This window comes from Plectropomus leopardus, chromosome 5, assembly GCF_008729295.1.
Source record: "Plectropomus leopardus isolate mb chromosome 5, YSFRI_Pleo_2.0, whole genome shotgun sequence".
Lineage (NCBI taxonomy): Eukaryota > Metazoa > Chordata > Actinopteri > Perciformes > Serranidae > Plectropomus > Plectropomus leopardus.
This window is the reverse complement of record NC_056467.1, coordinates 12,391,295-12,409,294: the sequence shown is the minus strand read 5'-3', so window position 1 is coordinate 12,409,294 and position 18,000 is coordinate 12,391,295. Positions and strand designations below refer to the sequence as shown.

At 39.9% G+C, this 18,000-nt stretch overlaps 2 protein-coding genes across 2 annotated transcripts in view; one reads left to right on the top strand and one right to left on the bottom strand.

Annotated features, from left to right (window-relative positions):
* The window catches only part of megf6 (multiple EGF like domains 6), a 65,469-nt gene that overhangs the window by 34,840 nt on the left and 12,629 nt on the right, over window positions 1–18,000 (top strand). The window contains exons 16-24 of the mRNA XM_042486634.1: window positions 1,046–1,174; window positions 7,005–7,139; window positions 7,559–7,693; window positions 9,535–9,660; window positions 10,015–10,146; window positions 11,175–11,303; window positions 11,414–11,545; window positions 11,940–12,068; window positions 17,596–17,724. Coding sequence (XP_042342568.1) covers window positions 1,046–1,174; window positions 7,005–7,139; window positions 7,559–7,693; window positions 9,535–9,660; window positions 10,015–10,146; window positions 11,175–11,303; window positions 11,414–11,545; window positions 11,940–12,068; window positions 17,596–17,724 — 1,176 coding nt within the window. The remainder of the gene's footprint in view (window positions 1–1,045; window positions 1,175–7,004; window positions 7,140–7,558; window positions 7,694–9,534; window positions 9,661–10,014; window positions 10,147–11,174; window positions 11,304–11,413; window positions 11,546–11,939; window positions 12,069–17,595; window positions 17,725–18,000) is intronic.
* Window positions 1,753–4,945, bottom strand: LOC121943181 (EH domain-containing protein 2-like). The gene is made up of 6 exons (XM_042486635.1): window positions 4,608–4,945; window positions 4,340–4,516; window positions 4,002–4,099; window positions 3,160–3,572; window positions 2,627–2,791; window positions 1,753–2,529 (listed from the first exon to the last, which is right to left on the bottom strand). The coding sequence occupies exons 1-6, from the start codon at window positions 4,826–4,828 to the stop codon at window positions 1,969–1,971; spliced, it is 1,635 nt and encodes a 544-aa protein (XP_042342569.1). The 5' UTR covers window positions 4,829–4,945; the 3' UTR covers window positions 1,753–1,968.

The window sequence follows — 18,000 nt, the reverse complement described above, 5'->3', positions numbered from 1 at the left end:
CTCAGATCTGATTTCTTGTTTGGCTGTTCACACTTAAAAAAAAAAGTGGTCAATATCACCTTCCAGTGTGAACTGCTTACTACTTACTGATCTGACCTGCAAAAGAACTATTACAAACTATTACATGCAAAACATGGAGGCCACTAAAGCCAGCATTTACAGTTTCATATACAAGGTACAAGGCAGATTTATTAGTATGTTTGTTTAGTAGTGTTATTAAATGTAAGTTGATGTGTGGAGGCCAGCAAAGTTGTGAGTAGATGATAAAGAGGATGAGGGAAAAGCAAGCCAACATTTCACTATAGCTTTCTGTAGAGCAATGGCTACTACTTGTGCACGGAGGTATGTGTGGATGCAGACTGATAGGATTGTGATGTGATTGGCTTCACTGGAACAGACTTCATTGAAAATTTCAGGATGTCAAGAGTTACTTCTAAGGACATCTGTCAGTACCTCTCTACAAGACTCTCAGTGGCATTTGAAAAGTTGCATAAATTCTGATATGAGCGTTAATGCTGAGGTTGCATTGCCAAAAAGCAGATTTTTATCTAATTTAATGCCACATATGAAATTGGCCAAACACAGAATTGAGAGGATCAGATTCTGTGTGGTTTATGTTGTTCAGACTGTTATGAAAAAAAAAATTAAAAATAGATCTGAGTCATATGAATCACATATAAGCAGTTAAATCAGATTTGGGCCACTTTTGCCTGCAGTTTGATAAAATGAAGGTCCTTATGACCCTGTTATAGCTTGTACATATGTTATGTGTGCACAACTCAATAGAGTAGTAATTTTATCATCCGAAGTTGTCTCGTTTGATAATTTTCAGTGGTCTGAATAAATAATACCTCAGTATTTCAAGACAGAAGCAATTTTGTGTTTCATAATGCTCTTATTCCTTACATAGGCAGTTATGTTGTGGCCACTAAATTTATCCTGTGACTCCTTATAAGGGGTCCTGTAACCTTTGCACTTGTCACAGTGGAGCTTCTTTCATTCAAGTGGGCACCCAATGCTGAAGTGGCTTTATGCATATTTACAGGTTGTCCAAGGGGTTATTTCGGGAGGCACTGCAGAAGAAAGTGCAACTGTCCCAACAACGGACATTGTCATCGTCTGTATGGAGGCTGCCTGTGCTCTCCTGGACTATATGGCCGCTTCTGCCACCTGCGTGAGTACCAACCTGACCTCGTCACAATACCCAGTGCCAGGGTTGCATAATATATTGGTTTTTTTATCATTGCGATGTCAAACAGCACAATAAACACATCACAAAAGACTACAATATTGCAAGATATTGGGATATTTTGAGTTGGGTGAAAGAGAGAATTAGCAGAAAGCTGAACTTTAAAATGTACCTTTTGTGTTTGGTGCAAAAATTTCCTTTAATTTTTCTAATTCAAAAAAATAATTTGTTGTATTTTAGCTGTATTTGAAAGCAGTAGAAATGCGAAACTGAGTACACTTTAATATCTGTTTATTTATCACAAGCAATAACATCCAGATTTTCAACATCGTTATTGCATATTGCATAATTACCTCATATCGTGCAGCTCTGCCGAGTGATATTACTGATACTGGTGATGATACTACTATAAACAGTTAATTAATACGGGCTAGTCATCTTTACAAGTTTAATACCATTGATTGAAAAAATACATTAGGATTATGCAAGATATTCCATCTATAACTGCTGTATTTTTTTTTTCTCCAATGGATAATTTGCTGAATGCAGATGTGAAGTGTGGAATATACTTTGAAATATTTGCAGTGGCCAAAACCCTCAATGATAATCTTCAGGTCCTGGCATCATGATAATTAAAATAAAAACAGGAACATCTTTTCCAGTTCTTGAATACACACTGTACATTTTGTTAGTTTTTATAAACATCAAACTGGTACTACCACATTGAGTTAATATTTCATAAATTATATACAAAAATTGTACAGAGAGCCTCCTCATGTTTACTCTTCTTCGCTGGCTGTACTCAGCCGTTTTGACGGTGGCACCAGGTGAGACGGAAGCTCTCTGGGGAGCCAGTGGCCCTCCAGTTTTCCCTCAATAAGGTGGACTGCCAAAGCGAACTCCTCATTGTCCAGCATGCCATCCCCATCAACATCAGACAGCCTCCAGATATGAGCAAGCACAGAGTTTGGCAGAAGAGTGGTCGTCATCCACTCTTTGACTTTGGTGCCGCTCAGTTTACCGTCGTTCGGACTGAGGTTGTAGAAAATCTCATCGTACTTTGGCTTGTATTTTTCCACGGCCCACTCATCAAAATCTGCCTCACTGCTCTCGTCGTCTCTTTTGAGTTCCTTGAAAGGATCGCTCCTGTAATGGTCACGCTTAAATGTTCCCAAAAATTCACCATCCAGCACACCAGGGAGGGATTTCTTCCTCAGTTCTTGTTGTTGAAGTAACGGCACCAGGTTTGCTACGTCGGTTGTCAGGAGTTTGTCCAAGGAGGCCATCAGGCTTGGTTTCAGCATCTTGAACTTTGAGAAATCTTGACCCAGGAGTTTCTCCTGAAAAGGTTCATAATCACACGTAAGAATACAGTACATTTAGGTAAAGAATACAAAAAATATGGCTTTTAGAAAGCAATTAAAAAGTATTGTTCACCTGCATTTTGGTGCAGTCAGGGAAGTCCCCGGCTGGGACTCGATGCTGTTGCTGAATTTTGGTAAAAATCACAGGAAGCTGATAAATCAGATTGTGCTTCTTGCTTTCTTTGCAAAAAATTGTTGGCATCTCTTGCTTCAGATAGCTGATAATGTGGGCATGAGCCTAATAGAAGAGGAGAAAAGAAAAGACTTTATCAGTGCATCGTCTTTAAAAAACATTTCCTTAAAGGATGGGTTAGAATTGTAGGCCATAAAATATAGATCACAACATGTAAACTTAACAGCTATGTGCGCCAATTAGTGTCCCCTCGATCAATGGGGCCGCTCGTAATTTGTCAGATCGCTGGAATCACTACCACTGAGATCACTACTGCGCAAACTCTGGCTCCAAATGATGTCACTGGTGCAAGATGGGAGGGGCCATATCCAGGATAATTTGGTTTCATTTGTGTGAAGTGAGAGGAAGTGGAGAAGCATTGTCCATATTTGTATAGAATCATTGGTTGTTATTGAACATATGAAATCTCTTACCCTCACTAAGCGTGCCCTCTTCACCAGGTCATTCAGCTTGCGTACTGCAGCATTGCGCGGCAGGTTCCTTATGTCGGCCAAAAGATCCTCCTCCTCCAGCTCTATCAGCTGGTAATGGTCACACATCAGCCTGGGCTCTGACCAGAATGATCCGATGTAAACCCGCAGGATCTCGGGGGTTCGAAACACTTTCCCTAGAGACCACATGAGGGCACCGTACACTCTCATGAGCTGCTGCGAGTCAACCCTGTCAGCCTTGTTGAGAACCACACGCAACTTGTCCTCATGGCCACACAGGGCCCCAAAGGCCCGAGTGAGCTCATCAGAGAACTCTAGTTTATGTGCATCAAACAGCAGGATGATTCGATCCACACGCTCTGCGAACCAGCGCAGCACTGCTGGGAAGTCGTAGCCTGGGGACAAGGAACGAAAACACAGGGTTTTCATTAAGGCTGTATGTAATGGGGCAAGCCTCAGTGCCTCAACACCTAGAAGAAAATGTGACATATCCCAGTGGTCCTCACGGGTTGCAAGCCAATCTGAGTTACACCCATAGATTAATGTGTTCATAAAACAAAGCAAAGACTGCTCAGTTACTTACTGCTCGTCCCCTCCCAACTCGGTCATATTACTTTCATCTGCTGTCCATCTGACTTCAAGAGTTTGAGTTATGTTGGGCTGAAATATTCATGCTTCTACCATGTCTTCTCTGTTACAAGAAATTTAAATCTTCCTGACAGCAACAATGCTTTCCAACTCTCTGAAACTGAATATAAGGAAGTAAAGACCCATAAATTCCTCCTGACATTGAAAACTGAAATTAGAAAGGCATTCTCTCTTACCTCGACTCAGTTTTCTTTTAGCAGCAGTTAAGATTCCCGGTGTGTCAATAATGCTGATGCTCTCGAGGACTTGGTTTGGCATCTGAACACACTGAAATCTGCAAAGAAACATAAAGCATCAATAAAATCTGTACTTTTTCTTACTATCCTCTATATAAATAGATATAGGAAAAGGTTCACACTGCAATGCATACAAGCATTGCTTTTTTGCAAATGAAGGCAAAACACTGACAAAAAACGTCAACTATCCCCAAGTAAAAGAAAACAAAATAGGAACACCTCCCCTTCCACCTCTCTCTTTCTTCCTCTCTCCCTTTTCTTATGTTGATTCCTGTCACCTGTTCAGAAAGGCATTTCCAAAAGGGTCAAGGTGGCGAAAGGGCTTTTTCGGGTCCACTGTGAGGGCATTGCCAGGGATGATTCCTTCCACTTCTCCATGCATAAGGGCAGTGAAGCAGTCGGTGGTTGGCTCTGGCCCAACTCTGCTACCAGGAAAATCTTGTTCTATCAGATACCTGAAGTCCAAACAGCCATTAACATCATTACATTTAGAAAAACACATGCACGAATCTACAGGTTTAAAACAGCGTGAAGCGACAAAGTTACCTGATAAAAGTTGTCTTTCCTGTTGAGTATTGTCCCATCACCAAGACCATTGGTTTGTTGTCAAACTCTGCGTCCTCATAGCTCGGAGAATGAAAGTGATGGAAAGAATAATATTTCTCTATAGGCAGCAACCTCTTATAATACAGATTCTTGAGCTCCTCTGTCACCATGTTTACATCCCCCAGTGTTTTAGGGTTGCTCCTAAACCTCCGGAAAGACATCTTTGCTCTTAATTTCTCAGTGTGGAAGCTGCTCACTCTTCTAAGACCAAACCGAATGATGGAAGAATGTGCACAAGGAATATTATCAGTTTCTCACAGCTGTCTGCTCCATCCTGCAGCGGGACAGAGAGGGTGGAGAGGGTGTAACCAGAGCCTGCAGCTGCATCTAACATAAAGCCAATGTCGAGAGGGACAGGGTGGAGTGAAGTTTAGCTTTTCTGTTGCTGAGTAGGGAGAATCTTGGCAATATTCATGCAGATTGTTCTGAGTGATGATGTGGCAGGGCTTCAGTTTTCAAAGTCTTACGTAACCTAGTTCTTCTGTTCAGTGCTCCTGTTAATATGACAATGTTTGCAGTAAACTACAGGCAACACAGAAAAGCTTGCAGGAAATTGCTTGCTCAAATGCTCAGCTTGGTCTCACAATACATTTGTAGTTAGACAGTAGGATGAATGATGCATCACCATTTCTTTAAAAACTTCTATAAATCAAGTGAAGTAGGAGGCAGTGGTCACATGACTTCAGCTTCCAAATGTCGAATGTTGTGATAACATGGTGGTTGGGTGTGTTTGTTCTGCTCATACAAAAATGTAATCTGAGAGCAGTAAAAGTTTCGTTTCTACATTCTTTTCTTAATGAACTAACACCACCTTCACTTTATCAAACAAACGTTAATATGAGAATTTGTTTTTCTTTGCTTAACCATAAGCAATAGTGCAGTCACACTGTAGCTTGTTCCAGCACAGTGGAAAAAGAAGTATTCAGATCCTTCACTTTAGTGAAAGTAATAATACCACAGTGTATAAATACAGTGTGTAACATTCCTGCATTCAAAACCTTATTGAAGTAAAAGCATGCAACACTTCTCATCTCAACTCGTCAAGTAGCTCAGCTCTGTCAGTGGACCTTCATGTCTAATTTTATGAACTGGGTACCCTTCTGCATCTGTTTTGAATGTGCCGGGACCATCTGTTAATTTTTCCTTGTCTGCCTCATCCCTGTCTTTTCATGAAACGCTCCCATTTTAACAGGAAATGTACAGTTTCCTTTCCTTACATGAATGCAGTCTTTTTTAAAGTACACTTACAACATAAGTTACACACTTAGTTTTATGTTTATTTGCTTAGGTTTTGGCAACAAAAGCATGTGGTTAGGTTTAGTAAAAACGTCATGGTTTAGCTTAACATTCAGCCATGTCTGATGCCGACATCCACTGACAATGCAATGGTATTTGATTGGGGTATTCCCCACTGCGCCTACAACTGACACAACCGGTGCATACCACACCACTGCCAAAGGTGACTAATGTCGGTGTCTGATGGCGACATCACTGACAAAGCAGCACTAATTGAGGAGTTTGGAGTAAGAACGGGCTGTATTTTCATCAAAATCATACTTAAAGTATCAAAAGTAAAAGTAATCATTGTGTAGTAAAATGTTCCCTGTCCATGTGTTACTAATATAAATAAGGTTTTTGGAATAACATTACACCTGTTTTAATGTGGATGTTGCACTTTTTTGCTGTAGATGCATATGGCTGTGCTAATTTTAACTTCTGTATACTGTTGGGTAGTTTAATACACAACAATACAAAGTATTTGACAGAAATGCATCACATTCTATAAGATCATCATGTGTTTGTAGTGTTGCTGTCTTTTGAAAACTATGTGTCTCTAAAACTTTTCATGAAAGACAGCCTTGTTTTCAGCTCCATGACAATGCATTTTCCAGCTAATTCAAGAAGGGTTTTAGGGAGTTATTTGGCTTAAGAAGAAGGAAAGTTTCTCAACACATAAGGGAACACTTCATACTTAGTTAATCCAAAAAAAAAAAGCTCAAATTCAAAATCACCAAATGTGGAGATACATGTTTTTTATTGGACAGGAAACTTGTGAAAAATTGTAATCTGAAAGCTAACTAATAAAAAACATTGAAACTAGGAGTAAAAGTTAAGTATTAGACTCTGAGAGGTAGAGGTATAAAGTTAAATACAATGGGATACTCAAGTAAGTACAAGTACCTTGAATTTGTACTAACAGTACTTGAGTAAATGTACCTGGTTACATTCCATCCCTGATCATACAAACATAGATATGTGTTGAAACACTTCATCGCTGTATGTTGACCTAACTCTTGCTTTTTGTCTGTTTTCAAACTGATCTCGTGCGCCCCTCAGCCTGTCCCAGGTGGACGCACGGTGCAGGCTGTTCCAAGGAATGCGACTGTGTTCAAGAACATTCCACTGGCTGTGACCCCAAAACAGGGAGCTGTTTCTGTAAGGCTACATACCACGGCCCACAGTGTGAGAAAGGTATAAGCACTTCACAAAACATCCAACTCATTTATTTAACTCCAGCGTCAGCCTGCAGCTTAAGATCCTATTGGTGAAATGGTGAAGATTCGTGTTGAGTTACATTTTTTCCACGCAGTGTTGAGCATTTCACAGCTTCAAACATCATACAGATCTGAGTGTGTTTCCTGGTCCAGTAATAGGACTATAGTTGCAGTAAACTTTGCAATACCATTTTTATGTAAATTGTATATAATGGAAAAGTAGTTTAAGAAGTTGCTGTAATTGCTCTTAGAGTGATCACAGAGTCAAGTTACTCACTGGTCAAGAATTTAACACCTTTTCTGCATAGAAAGAACTATTCTACGTACCATTACCTAATGTTTTAAAATGTGCTTTGAGGTTAATCTTTGTTTGTCTGCGTTTATGTCTAAATGTAGAATGTGAGCATGGCTTCTTCGGTGCAGGCTGTGAGCAGCCATGTGACTGTCCAGGGGGAGGGTCATGTGACCCCCGGACTGGAGAGTGCACCCCGCGATGTCCTGCAGGACTTCATGGAGATAAATGTCAGCTGGGTGAGACAAAAAGCTGCTTTAATGCATTTAAAATGGCATAGTGCATCAAACTATGATGTGTTAAGGGGATAATTCATCCCATATACATATTTTGCCTCATCTGTAGTTCTATTTATTATCAGACTAGATTGTTTTGGTGTGAGTCGCAGTGTTGCAGACATTGGCCATAGAAGCGTCTGCTTTCGTCTGAATGCAGTGGAACAAGATGGCACTCAACTTGTGGTGCTAAAATTGCCCCCCCCATTTTTTTTTTTTTTTTGTGAAACTCTCCACCAATGCCTCTTTCTAGGAATCATGACCTGGTTACTCAAAATAATCCACAGACCTTGCTGTAAGCAGTTTCTCATAGGAACTTTATTATTTCTACTACAACCTCCAACTGTGTCACCTTGCAGAAGGAAAAAAAGTATCTGAACGAGAAGCTCATGCTCATGACACTGTGAGATGTAAACATTAAGGGCGTCTTTTTTGGCTGCAGGCTTCCTTCTGTGATCTGGTTGGTGGGTGTAGTTCTCTAGAAAGAAAATAGTTCCAACATGAAACTGCTCACTACAAGATCTGTGGATTATCTTGAGTAACAGGGTCATGATTTCTGGAAAAGGAACTTTGCTGTTGATTTTTCAAAATTTTCTTTTTTTTTTTGGCACTTTGAGCACTATAAGCTGAGTGCCTTTTAGTTCCAATATATTGGAGAGAAGGCAGACATCTCTACAGCCAATACCTCCAACACTTGTCAACAGTCACATCACAACAGTCTAGTTTGATTAAGTAGCATTACAGGTAAGAGGCAAAAAATGTATTTTTAATGTTGAGGTGAACTGTCCCTTTAAGGTAGAAGTGAAAAGGGGTGTCAGTGTAAGGAGCACAGTGAAGTATATTGTAATTTTTGTTTAAGAGTTTCTTTCAAACATCTGGCATGCATTCATAAAATCATTTTACCTTTCAAATATGTTCAACAGTGAGCTGTTCATGTATGATGCACTCTACCTGAGAGCTTGACTCCACAGCGCTCTCATGTGGCCATAACCTTTATAGTAATGTGTGGGTATGAGAAGTGCGTGGGCTTGCACACTGACATGTGTCTACATGTACGTTTACTGTTTGCATACTTAATGCTCATACGAATTCCTGCCCTTTCTGATGTCCACATAATTTGTAATGAATGACTTTCAAAATTTCTTCACCTTTGTCAGTCTTTTTCAATTCACCTATCAATCTTTCTTTATTCTTTTATTCCTTCTCTATTCATTCCCTGCTGCCTTTGATGGATCAAGTGGATATGGTTGGTGAAATAAACAATGCTTTCTTTTTGGAGCTCACCTGGTCAGTGCAGGTGTTCTTGTTATTACAAACTGTACAACCAAAAATATGATTCTTCCTCCACAGCAGGGTGTCCTCTGGCTGTATACTCTGCCGCTTGACGGAAAGCTCAATCCTCTGTGTTGTGATACTGAATATTGTTCGGGAGCCTCTGGTAAAAACATGACTAAGATAACAGAGCAGAGTTACAGTATGTCAGCACTAATGAACAGTCCAGGCCTAGGCTTGCTGGTTTTGTCAAAGCCAAATAATAAAAAAAGGAATCCCCATTTTTCTGGAATGTATTTATCTTAGATTGCAAGCCAGGTTATGACAGGGGTAATTTACTTCAGTTACTACTGCAGAGGCTATTGGCATGGGCTGAATAAATAAACAGAAAATGATTGAGTATTTCTAAAATTTCACTTTTGCAGCTCTCTTTTTGCAACGTTGTGCAATCTTGCCTTGTGTTTTTATGTGTTCTTGTTACGCTGTGACTGTTGATGCTGTTTTTAATGTTTTAATCTGATGTGTGTTGCAAGCCTGCCAGTCATTGACCTATGGCGAAAGCTGTCGTCTGACCTGTGACTGTGGAGGAGCTCCATGTGATCCTGTGACTGGACAGTGCATCTGTCCTGCTGGGAAAACTGGCCACTCCTGTCACGAAGGTACTTTATTTTGTGTGCTGTCTATGTTGTGTTGAATTTATGTATTCGTTTTAGGAAATTTTAGCCCAGTTATGTTGGAGCCGACTGTAGAAAATGACATGATTAACATTGAGGACCTGTTTGCACTCACTGACCTCAGTGTGATCAATGGCTCAATGAACCACCAGGATCTTTGTTTATTTCGGGACCTCTCTTTTCAAAACTAATTCCTTTTCTTTGTAGCTTACTTCTCATTTAATGCTTTTTTCATCCCCAAAACATCTGAGTGCAAGTGGCTTTAGGACTTAACTGAGAAATAACAAACATAAGGGGCTTACTGCTCACTTAATCTGAAAGATACTTGGTGCTCCCCAGACTGCCCTGATGGATTCTGGGGGTTGAAGTGCCAGTCGCCTTGTCCTAACTGTGAGAACAAAGGCTCCTGCAACAAGCAGACTGGTGTGTGTGTCTGCAAACCAGGCTACACAGGGAACCTCTGCCAAAATGGTGAGTTTAAATCAAAAGGAACAAAACATTTTTAATGATAGTATATTTTATTGCCTTTACCATTAATTCAAAACTGTTTGTCTCAAATAAATGCAATTAAATAATAGTTGAACAATAGACTGAACTAATATTGAGCAATTCATTTGATATGATTTGCTGTATATGTATTTTTTATATTACTATATTATATATTTTTATATAATTACATATTTTAGTGTTTAAAGGTACTGTTGATAACTTTTATTAAATTTGCTTAAACAGTCACTATATTCTGAAAGAAGTAGTTGAGACAGATAATCTGTAAAACAAAACAAAAAAAACCAAAAAAAAAAACCTCCAAACTATCTCTAATGGCATTTGCAAGAGGTGACCATGGCACACCAAAACCAACCAATCAGAGCTGAGGGGTATTTAACGCAGTTGGCGAACTAGGCAACACTGATCAATATGAATCAGGATTCTGTTACGGCAATGCCTGTTTCTCACCTCAGATGTTTTCAGAAACATATTTTAGCGTACTGTTAAACTGTAAAATGAGAAAGTTTATGACATAGCCGACAAGCACCACGCACCAGCCGAGCCAACTTTCTCATTTTACAGCGAAACAGTACATTAAAATATGTTTCTAAAAACATTTGAGGCAAGAAGCAGTCAATGCAGTAAGAGCATCTTGATATATATTTGATCAGTGCAGCCTAGTTTCATGAGCAGTGATTGACAGCTGCGTGAGAGACTCCTCAGCCCTGATTTGTTGTCTCGTTGTGTAAATGCGACAAGGCGATAAAGTAGGCAGTGGAATATGTTTTTTTTCTTCCACAGATTATTTGTCTCATTAACTGTTATGTAAATGTAGTGTCTGTTTTAGCAATTTTTTTTAAGTTATTGTCAGTAAAAGTTACCAACTGCAGCTTTAATATGATCTAAATTCTCTTTCAAATTTAAAAAAAAATTAGTTCCTACTAACCATATGCCAGACAAACAGAGTTGTTTGCTAAAGCATGTCCGTGTGAATGTCATGTTGTGTGCAGAGTGTCCCGCAGGTCTCCATGGACCAGGCTGCTTAATCCTGTGTTCATGCCACCCTGATACTACTTGTGACCCACAGACTGGACGCTGCGTCTCCCCTCCTGGCAAAAGAGGCCATGACCGTGCAACACGTAAGAAGTGCAATTATCCTGAAAAAAATTATAATGCAGATTCAGTTTATTTACTGTAGTACTTCTCAACATTAAACATAGCTCTCACTGCAACATCTGCTGACCTCCAGCATGTGAATCTGGTTACTGGGGCAAAGGGTGCCTCAGCAAATGCCAGTGCAGAGAGATCTCTCTGGGCTGTGATCCGGTCACTGGTCAGTGTGCATGTGAGGCTGGCTTCACTGGAGACCACTGTGAAAAAAGTGAGTTAATTGCAAGCTTCAAGGATATAGTCTGTTATACACTGCCACCGTGGGGTGATTGTCACTCATTACAATAACAAATACAACAAGGTATTTTACAATCCTGAAAGAAAATTCCTGGATATTTTATTTTTGTCATAATATGTTTTATTACATTCATTTCAACATGTTTTCCAGGAACTTGTAATATACTGAGAGATTTGAATAGCTCATGTAAAGCTCCTACAGTTCTGGGTGAAACCTCCATGAACTAGATTTAGTACCAAACATCACATAACACAAGACTATTCCATGTGAACTGTGACTGAATTTCTTAGCCAGCTACATTATTTTAATATTTAAGATGTTTTGCTAAATCACCACTGATCTGCTTTGCTCTCGTGTTCATTGTTAGAGTGTACGAATGGCAGTTTTGGGCAGGCGTGTGCCCAGCAGTGCCAGTGTCAGAATGGAGCCGTCTGCGACCACGTGAGTGGAGCTTGCACATGTTCACCTGGATATTCTGGCACTTACTGTGAAAAAAGTAAGATTTATTTTTTCTCTGGTGAGTGGTTGTTGTTTATTCCCTGATGATATATCCACCACCTTTTCTGGAATTTTTGGAGTTATTTTAACTTATAATCAACATCATAAACAAAAATAGTTAGAGACTAAAATGATTGATTTAAAGGTCCATTTAGCACTTTCTATTAAATTCATGGGAACAACAGGGTTAGAATAATGTAAATGCGTCTTTTGGTTTCCTTACTCGAATATAAAAATTTAGGAAAACATACAGCTGGCCACCAGCATTGTTAGACATTGATATTTGGTTGAATTCAGGTTGTGATATTGGGTAACAAACTTTAATGTCAGGTTAATGTCAAATGCCAGTTTCAATCTGACGTAGAATACTGATGACAGATTACACTGATGTTATGTTGGTTTAAAGTTATGTTGTTAAGTAACCAAAATCCAACATCTTACAAATGTCTGATGCCAACATCATGTTGATGTAGAATACTGGCATTTAGTCATGAGGTGTGGAGACAAAAATCAACGCCTGCAAAAATCAACATAAAGTGAAATTCTAATATCATTGGACATTTAAAATATCATCAACCCAATTTACATTCCAGCCTTAATTTAATGTCTGTCCAATGTTGTTCCAATGTCATATGTAGGTCAGGTGCCAGCTGGGACCATAGTTTTACTTTTATTTTACTTTATTTATATACTTTTTTATAGAGTTACTTTTTTTTTTTTCTTGGTGTATCTTCCGCATATCTTGCCAATCTTCATCTGAAATTTCCATATTAATTTCTTTCTCCCATTTCACCTTGATATATGCTGAAATTATTCTGATGTTACTTTCGTGATATGCTTTAATTATGATCTGGATAACATCATTTATCTCCCTGGAAGAATCTGATTCTATTTTCTTTTTGGTTTTTAGATGAATGTGTCTATAAAATAGTCCATTAGTTATAGGTTTCTATAAAATTCATGCATTCCCAAGTTGCATTTTTTTATCAAAGTTTCAAAACAAACTGTCTGTTTTCCTTTTGCTACCCACTGTTTAAATCCTTGATCAAATTTTGCATGCTTAATATTTTAAGACAAATCTAGATATTATTCTATCTGAATTTATAAATTGACCTTGGGGGACCTCTAGTGGTAGAGACTGGGAAAGACAAAGAAATCTGGACAATATGTTCATATTAACTATTTCAGTCCTTGAATTAAAATCCAGCGGTAAGGCAGACCATCTTGTTTTATCTTTTTGTATTTCTTGATTTAAATTGCTTTAATTTGCTCTCAGGTCAGAAAAGTTGTGATGATCAAAACACAATTCATTCTGTCAGAGGTGTGCCTGTATTTGTCTTATAGTCAACTAATTATTTTTGGTGTGGGGCTGTTGTTTGGACAAAACAAGCAATCTGAATATATCAACTTAAGCTTCTGAGAATTTGAGTGGGCATTTTTGTTACTGTAATCTGCCTTTTTTCAGACCAAATGATAATCCAGAAATCAGAAATTAGAAAGTAATGGTCTCATTAACTTATGAAAAAAAAAATTTTTTTTGCATCCCTAAATTTCATGTTGAGTATTATTTGTATGGAAAATCTGACACTAATCTGGATTGCTGACAAAATTTAAAATCCTGAATTTAAGATGTGAAATCAAAAATACAAAAACCCTAAAAGCTGTGAATACTTTTAGGGTGCTCAGCCAAGTTTTATTCTCAGATTCTTCATTAAACTTTCCATGCTGATCTTAAGCTTTATGTAATGTGATCTCACCCCCACTGAAGGCATTACTGCTTCTCTCCATTACAGGTGACATTATAGTCTTAAAACGCTAGAGGGCGCTGCAGGATATTCTTTGGATTTTCTCTTTTCTTCCATAGTTTGAGTGAATCATCACACAGATTCAATGAATCATCATATTGTCCATGTAATGTCATGAGCAAAACCATTTTAAAACCACACAAATCCCAAGATATAATTTGTATTAGTCATTCTCGGGTAGATGGCCTCTATTTCATGGGCTGCAGTCTTTTCAAGCATCCTGCCATAGCAAATCCTTCATGTAACTAATGTTCTTCTCATCATTGGGATATTTTTATTGAACTGCAAGACATACCAACAGTCCAAGAGTCTTAACAATGTAATAGATTTGTTCTTGATTATAGTCTTTTGACTTGAAGTGGCCTCATGTTATTACAAAGTGTAAGATTTAGTGTAAGTGTACTACCAGGCCCAGAAATTCATACCACCTCTGTAGTACACGGGGTATCGTAAATCATGGCTGTGTCACACTAGAACAGAGCTTCACATCCCTAGTCATAACAGTCTAATGGCCTCAGACAGAGACGTCACTCTGATTGGACGTCGCTGTGGAAATAGGGCTATCGGTCTGACCGGATTCTGTTTGCTGAAGGCCTTTTCTCCTCAAACAGAGGTGTCCAGTTTCTCAGTCTTCTGCTGGGCCTCTTCCTTCAGGAGAAGTCAGGAAAAGGCCTGCGCTGTGAGAAGGACCAGATCTCTCTGAGTTCATCTGTTTCACAGAATTAAAATGGAAAGAGATCACTTTCCTTTCTTAGCGTTTGATTCTAGGTCCGTCCACACTTTGGTTTTCATAATGTTATTCATAGACATAACAGGGAGACTCAGAAGGCTTGTAACTATGGCAAAATGCATAGTTTCATTGAGCATTCTTGTGGTTGATGCTAAACATCTCAGTAGAGTTTTGTCGGAGGAAACAAGCTATTGTGCTGACATGAGTCCTACACACCAGACCACTTCTTCAATTAGCGTGAATTGTGCTCTGTGTTCTGGTCCGCAGCTTTGATGTTTGCATCAAAATAGTTCATTTGGTTGCAGTAAAAAGAACTCTGGTTCAGCTGGCATCGAACATCCGCGTTATTGTCGAAGAAACTGGGTTGTTTTGTTGTTGTTGTGTTGACCTCTTTCAGGGTATAGACCCTGAACGGCACCAGGAAGTTCTATTCTATGTTCTCTCTATCCGCTCTATTTCTGTGGTCTGCTCTCCCCGGCTGTGTGGTCCCTGGACCTGCTTTATGGGCTGACAGCAGTGGCTCTTACACAACCAGGGATCTGGAAATAATCCTCCTGTCTTAAAGAGCTCATTTAGTCTGGAGATGGAGTCTTTCAGTGATGGCACACTGTGTGTGTCTGTGTGTGTCTGTCTGTGTCTGTGTGTGTGTGTGTGTGTGTGTGGGGGGGGGACTGAATCCCCTGTACCAACCCATAAACAAAGACTCGGACGGGAAGAGTCTCCACCTCCAAACACTTGCAGACACTGTCCTAATATTAGATTACAGATTGCTGCTCTGCAGTTAATATGGAAACCAGTTGCCCCCTGCTGGCATAAACAAATAATAAACTTTGCCATTCAGAGGTGTCGGTATATCCCCTGAAGATTTACTGTAGAGTTTGTGCTGCAGTAAACTTTTCCTGCTGCATTTGAAAAGGAAGGAAAGCGTTTTAACATGTTGAGGTGATTACTTTGCCTGGCATGAATACCTCATTAAAAGAGAACATCACTCATCTGAGATGTTTTATGTTTATCTGTTTCTAAGGCTGTACCCAACTGAGAACTATGCAAGGTGATTCAGATTTGGCAGTTGAATATGACTATTTTATGAAATGTTTTTTTCCATATGAAGTTTTAAAATTTGATTGGGGCTCAGTGGGACATTTAGTGTGACAGCGATATTCATGGAATATAGCAAACAAGCTTACAAAGCTGACAAAATATTGCAAATGCGCAACATTTTTTGCAGACACTAGTTACTAAACAAAAATCAGAGACTGTATCATATTAACTTGCTTAGAGTTGTAAATTCACCACTTCTTCATGTAACAATGCTAGAGAGACTGCATCGTAGCATGAAAGTCAAGAGCACTCATTCTGCCGCAAAATCTGGGGACCAGACTTCCCCAGAAGCGCACTGTAGAGCACACTGAATAACAAAAAAAAAACCACCAAAAAAAATACTGCTTGACTTGAAGCAATCTCAGTTGACTGAGGGGTCTCAGACTGATGATCAGAATCTCTGACTTTTAAGGTGCAGCCCTATCTGTTTCACATCATAGATGCATCAAGCCCCTTGGGTCATTGATAAATTGACATCAGATTCCTGAAACATTCTCGCATGGGACAGAAAGATGTTGCCATGGTGTGAGTAACTGACTATCATAATAATAAACAACAGACAATAAAACCAGGGATTTTTGCTACAGTACTACCACAGACCTAATGTACAGCTGGGCTAAAATGACAGCATCCTCAGCGGGCTGGCTTTAATAACATCGCAGCCTAACCACTACAGAGGCAGGCAAAGACGTCATGCTGTCAGCGTGGGAACACAGTGATGGTCATGCCAGAAACTGCTGAGCAGGAAGGATACTTTTCCCAATTTGAGGCCTTGAGGGAGAAAAAAGAGAAGTGGACAGCATCATCAATTGGAGCAGGAGAAGGAGTGTATGATGCATTAACTGTCGGGAAACACCCTGAGCACTGTGGCATTTAGAATACACAAAACCACCAAGTTACACGTTTCTGTCGCACTCCCAATTTGTGGTAACATGGTCCACTGCTTTCTTATAGATAGAAGAGGTAGTACATAAATGAAATTGAAAAACTGCAGGATACTGAGATAATTGGGACCCAAACCTTCACCAGATCTCACGTCACTGCAACAGAAAACAGAAGACGGAAATGTCCCCACCGGCTGTCAATCACTCAAAATCTGGCAGTGCAAAGAGCAGCATTCCTTTAAATTTAACCCAGAATGGAAGAACATTTTATTTTGCAAAATACAACTATTATGCTTGAGTCAGGCTGTGATCTTTTCAGTGACAAATTGAGCTATCAAAAAATAGACCGTGAATAAACAGTGTCATTCTTTCCTGCTCTGGTGAAGTCATGCTTACAGACAATATTTACATCCCAGTAGTGGAAAGGCTCATTCATCCAGCTGCCTCTGGCTTGGTTCTTGTGGATGCGAGGCACTATGTTTACCAAACTCTCTGAGTGTCAATTGACTCTGCGCACACTTAATCTCTCTGGCGCTCCTTGAGAATGGGAAACAGACTCTTACACTGGCATCTCATCACATCAGCAGCAATACTGTAGGCATGTGTGTGTGTTAGGGGGGCACAGTAACCTGGCTTTGTTTCACCATGTATTGGTGAAGCCTGTTGACTCAGCAGGTGCTCTAATTACCAACTCTCTACCCCCGAAAGGGAACGGCCTCTGAGCCGCCGTCGACTTTGATGTGGCCCAGATCCACCACACATGTGGGACATGAGCTCACTTAACGAACGCAGACGCTCTGCAAATGAACAGCCGCAGCGTGATACTGTAATTTGATATTGGTATTTTCAGTAGGTGGTAAGACAGAGAGGGAAAGTAGGAGGACGAGAGTGAGAGATTCGGAAGGGAAGAGAAAGAACTAAAAAAGTTGGCATCAAAACCTTTTCCTCTCCTCTCTTGTGAAGCTGCCAGTTCTAACCAGTTGGATGTTTTATCTCGGCCCACAGTGTGCCCGGACGGCTTTTACGGTCTTGACTGTGGCCAGATGTGCGAGTGCAGGAATGGTGCCCGCTGCCACCACATCACAGGAGCCTGCCTATGCACCGCCGGCTGGGCAGGACCACACTGCATTCTGGGTAATGGAAGCCACATCATTAAAACGGGGTGTGAGGGAGGCCCTCACTGCAGCCCATCACGACGTCCTCTCCTTAAACACAACTATGTGTTTGTGAACAATTATCTCTATAATGAGACATTGCCAATGACTTTTTTAGGGATGGGTAAGGGTGGAGAAAGGAGGGGGGACAAGGGTGCCCTCTGGCATACATGCTTTTATTGAGGTCTATTCTGGATAAATGCACCCTCGTGTTTATAGTGATCAACATTAGGAAAGGGAGAACATAACTCTTTAG

Coding starts and splice junctions, on each gene's coding strand:
- LOC121943181 (XM_042486635.1), bottom strand. CDS start 4,828: ATGTCTTTCCGGAGGTTTAGGAGCAACCCTAAAACACTGGGGGATGTA. Junction 4,517..4,607: donor GGAAAGACAACTTTTATCAG/GTAACTTTGTCG, acceptor TTTGGACTTCAG/GTATCTGATAGAACAAGATT. Junction 4,100..4,339: donor GGAAATGCCTTTCTGAACAG/GTGACAGGAATC, acceptor GTTTCTTTGCAG/ATTTCAGTGTGTTCAGATGC.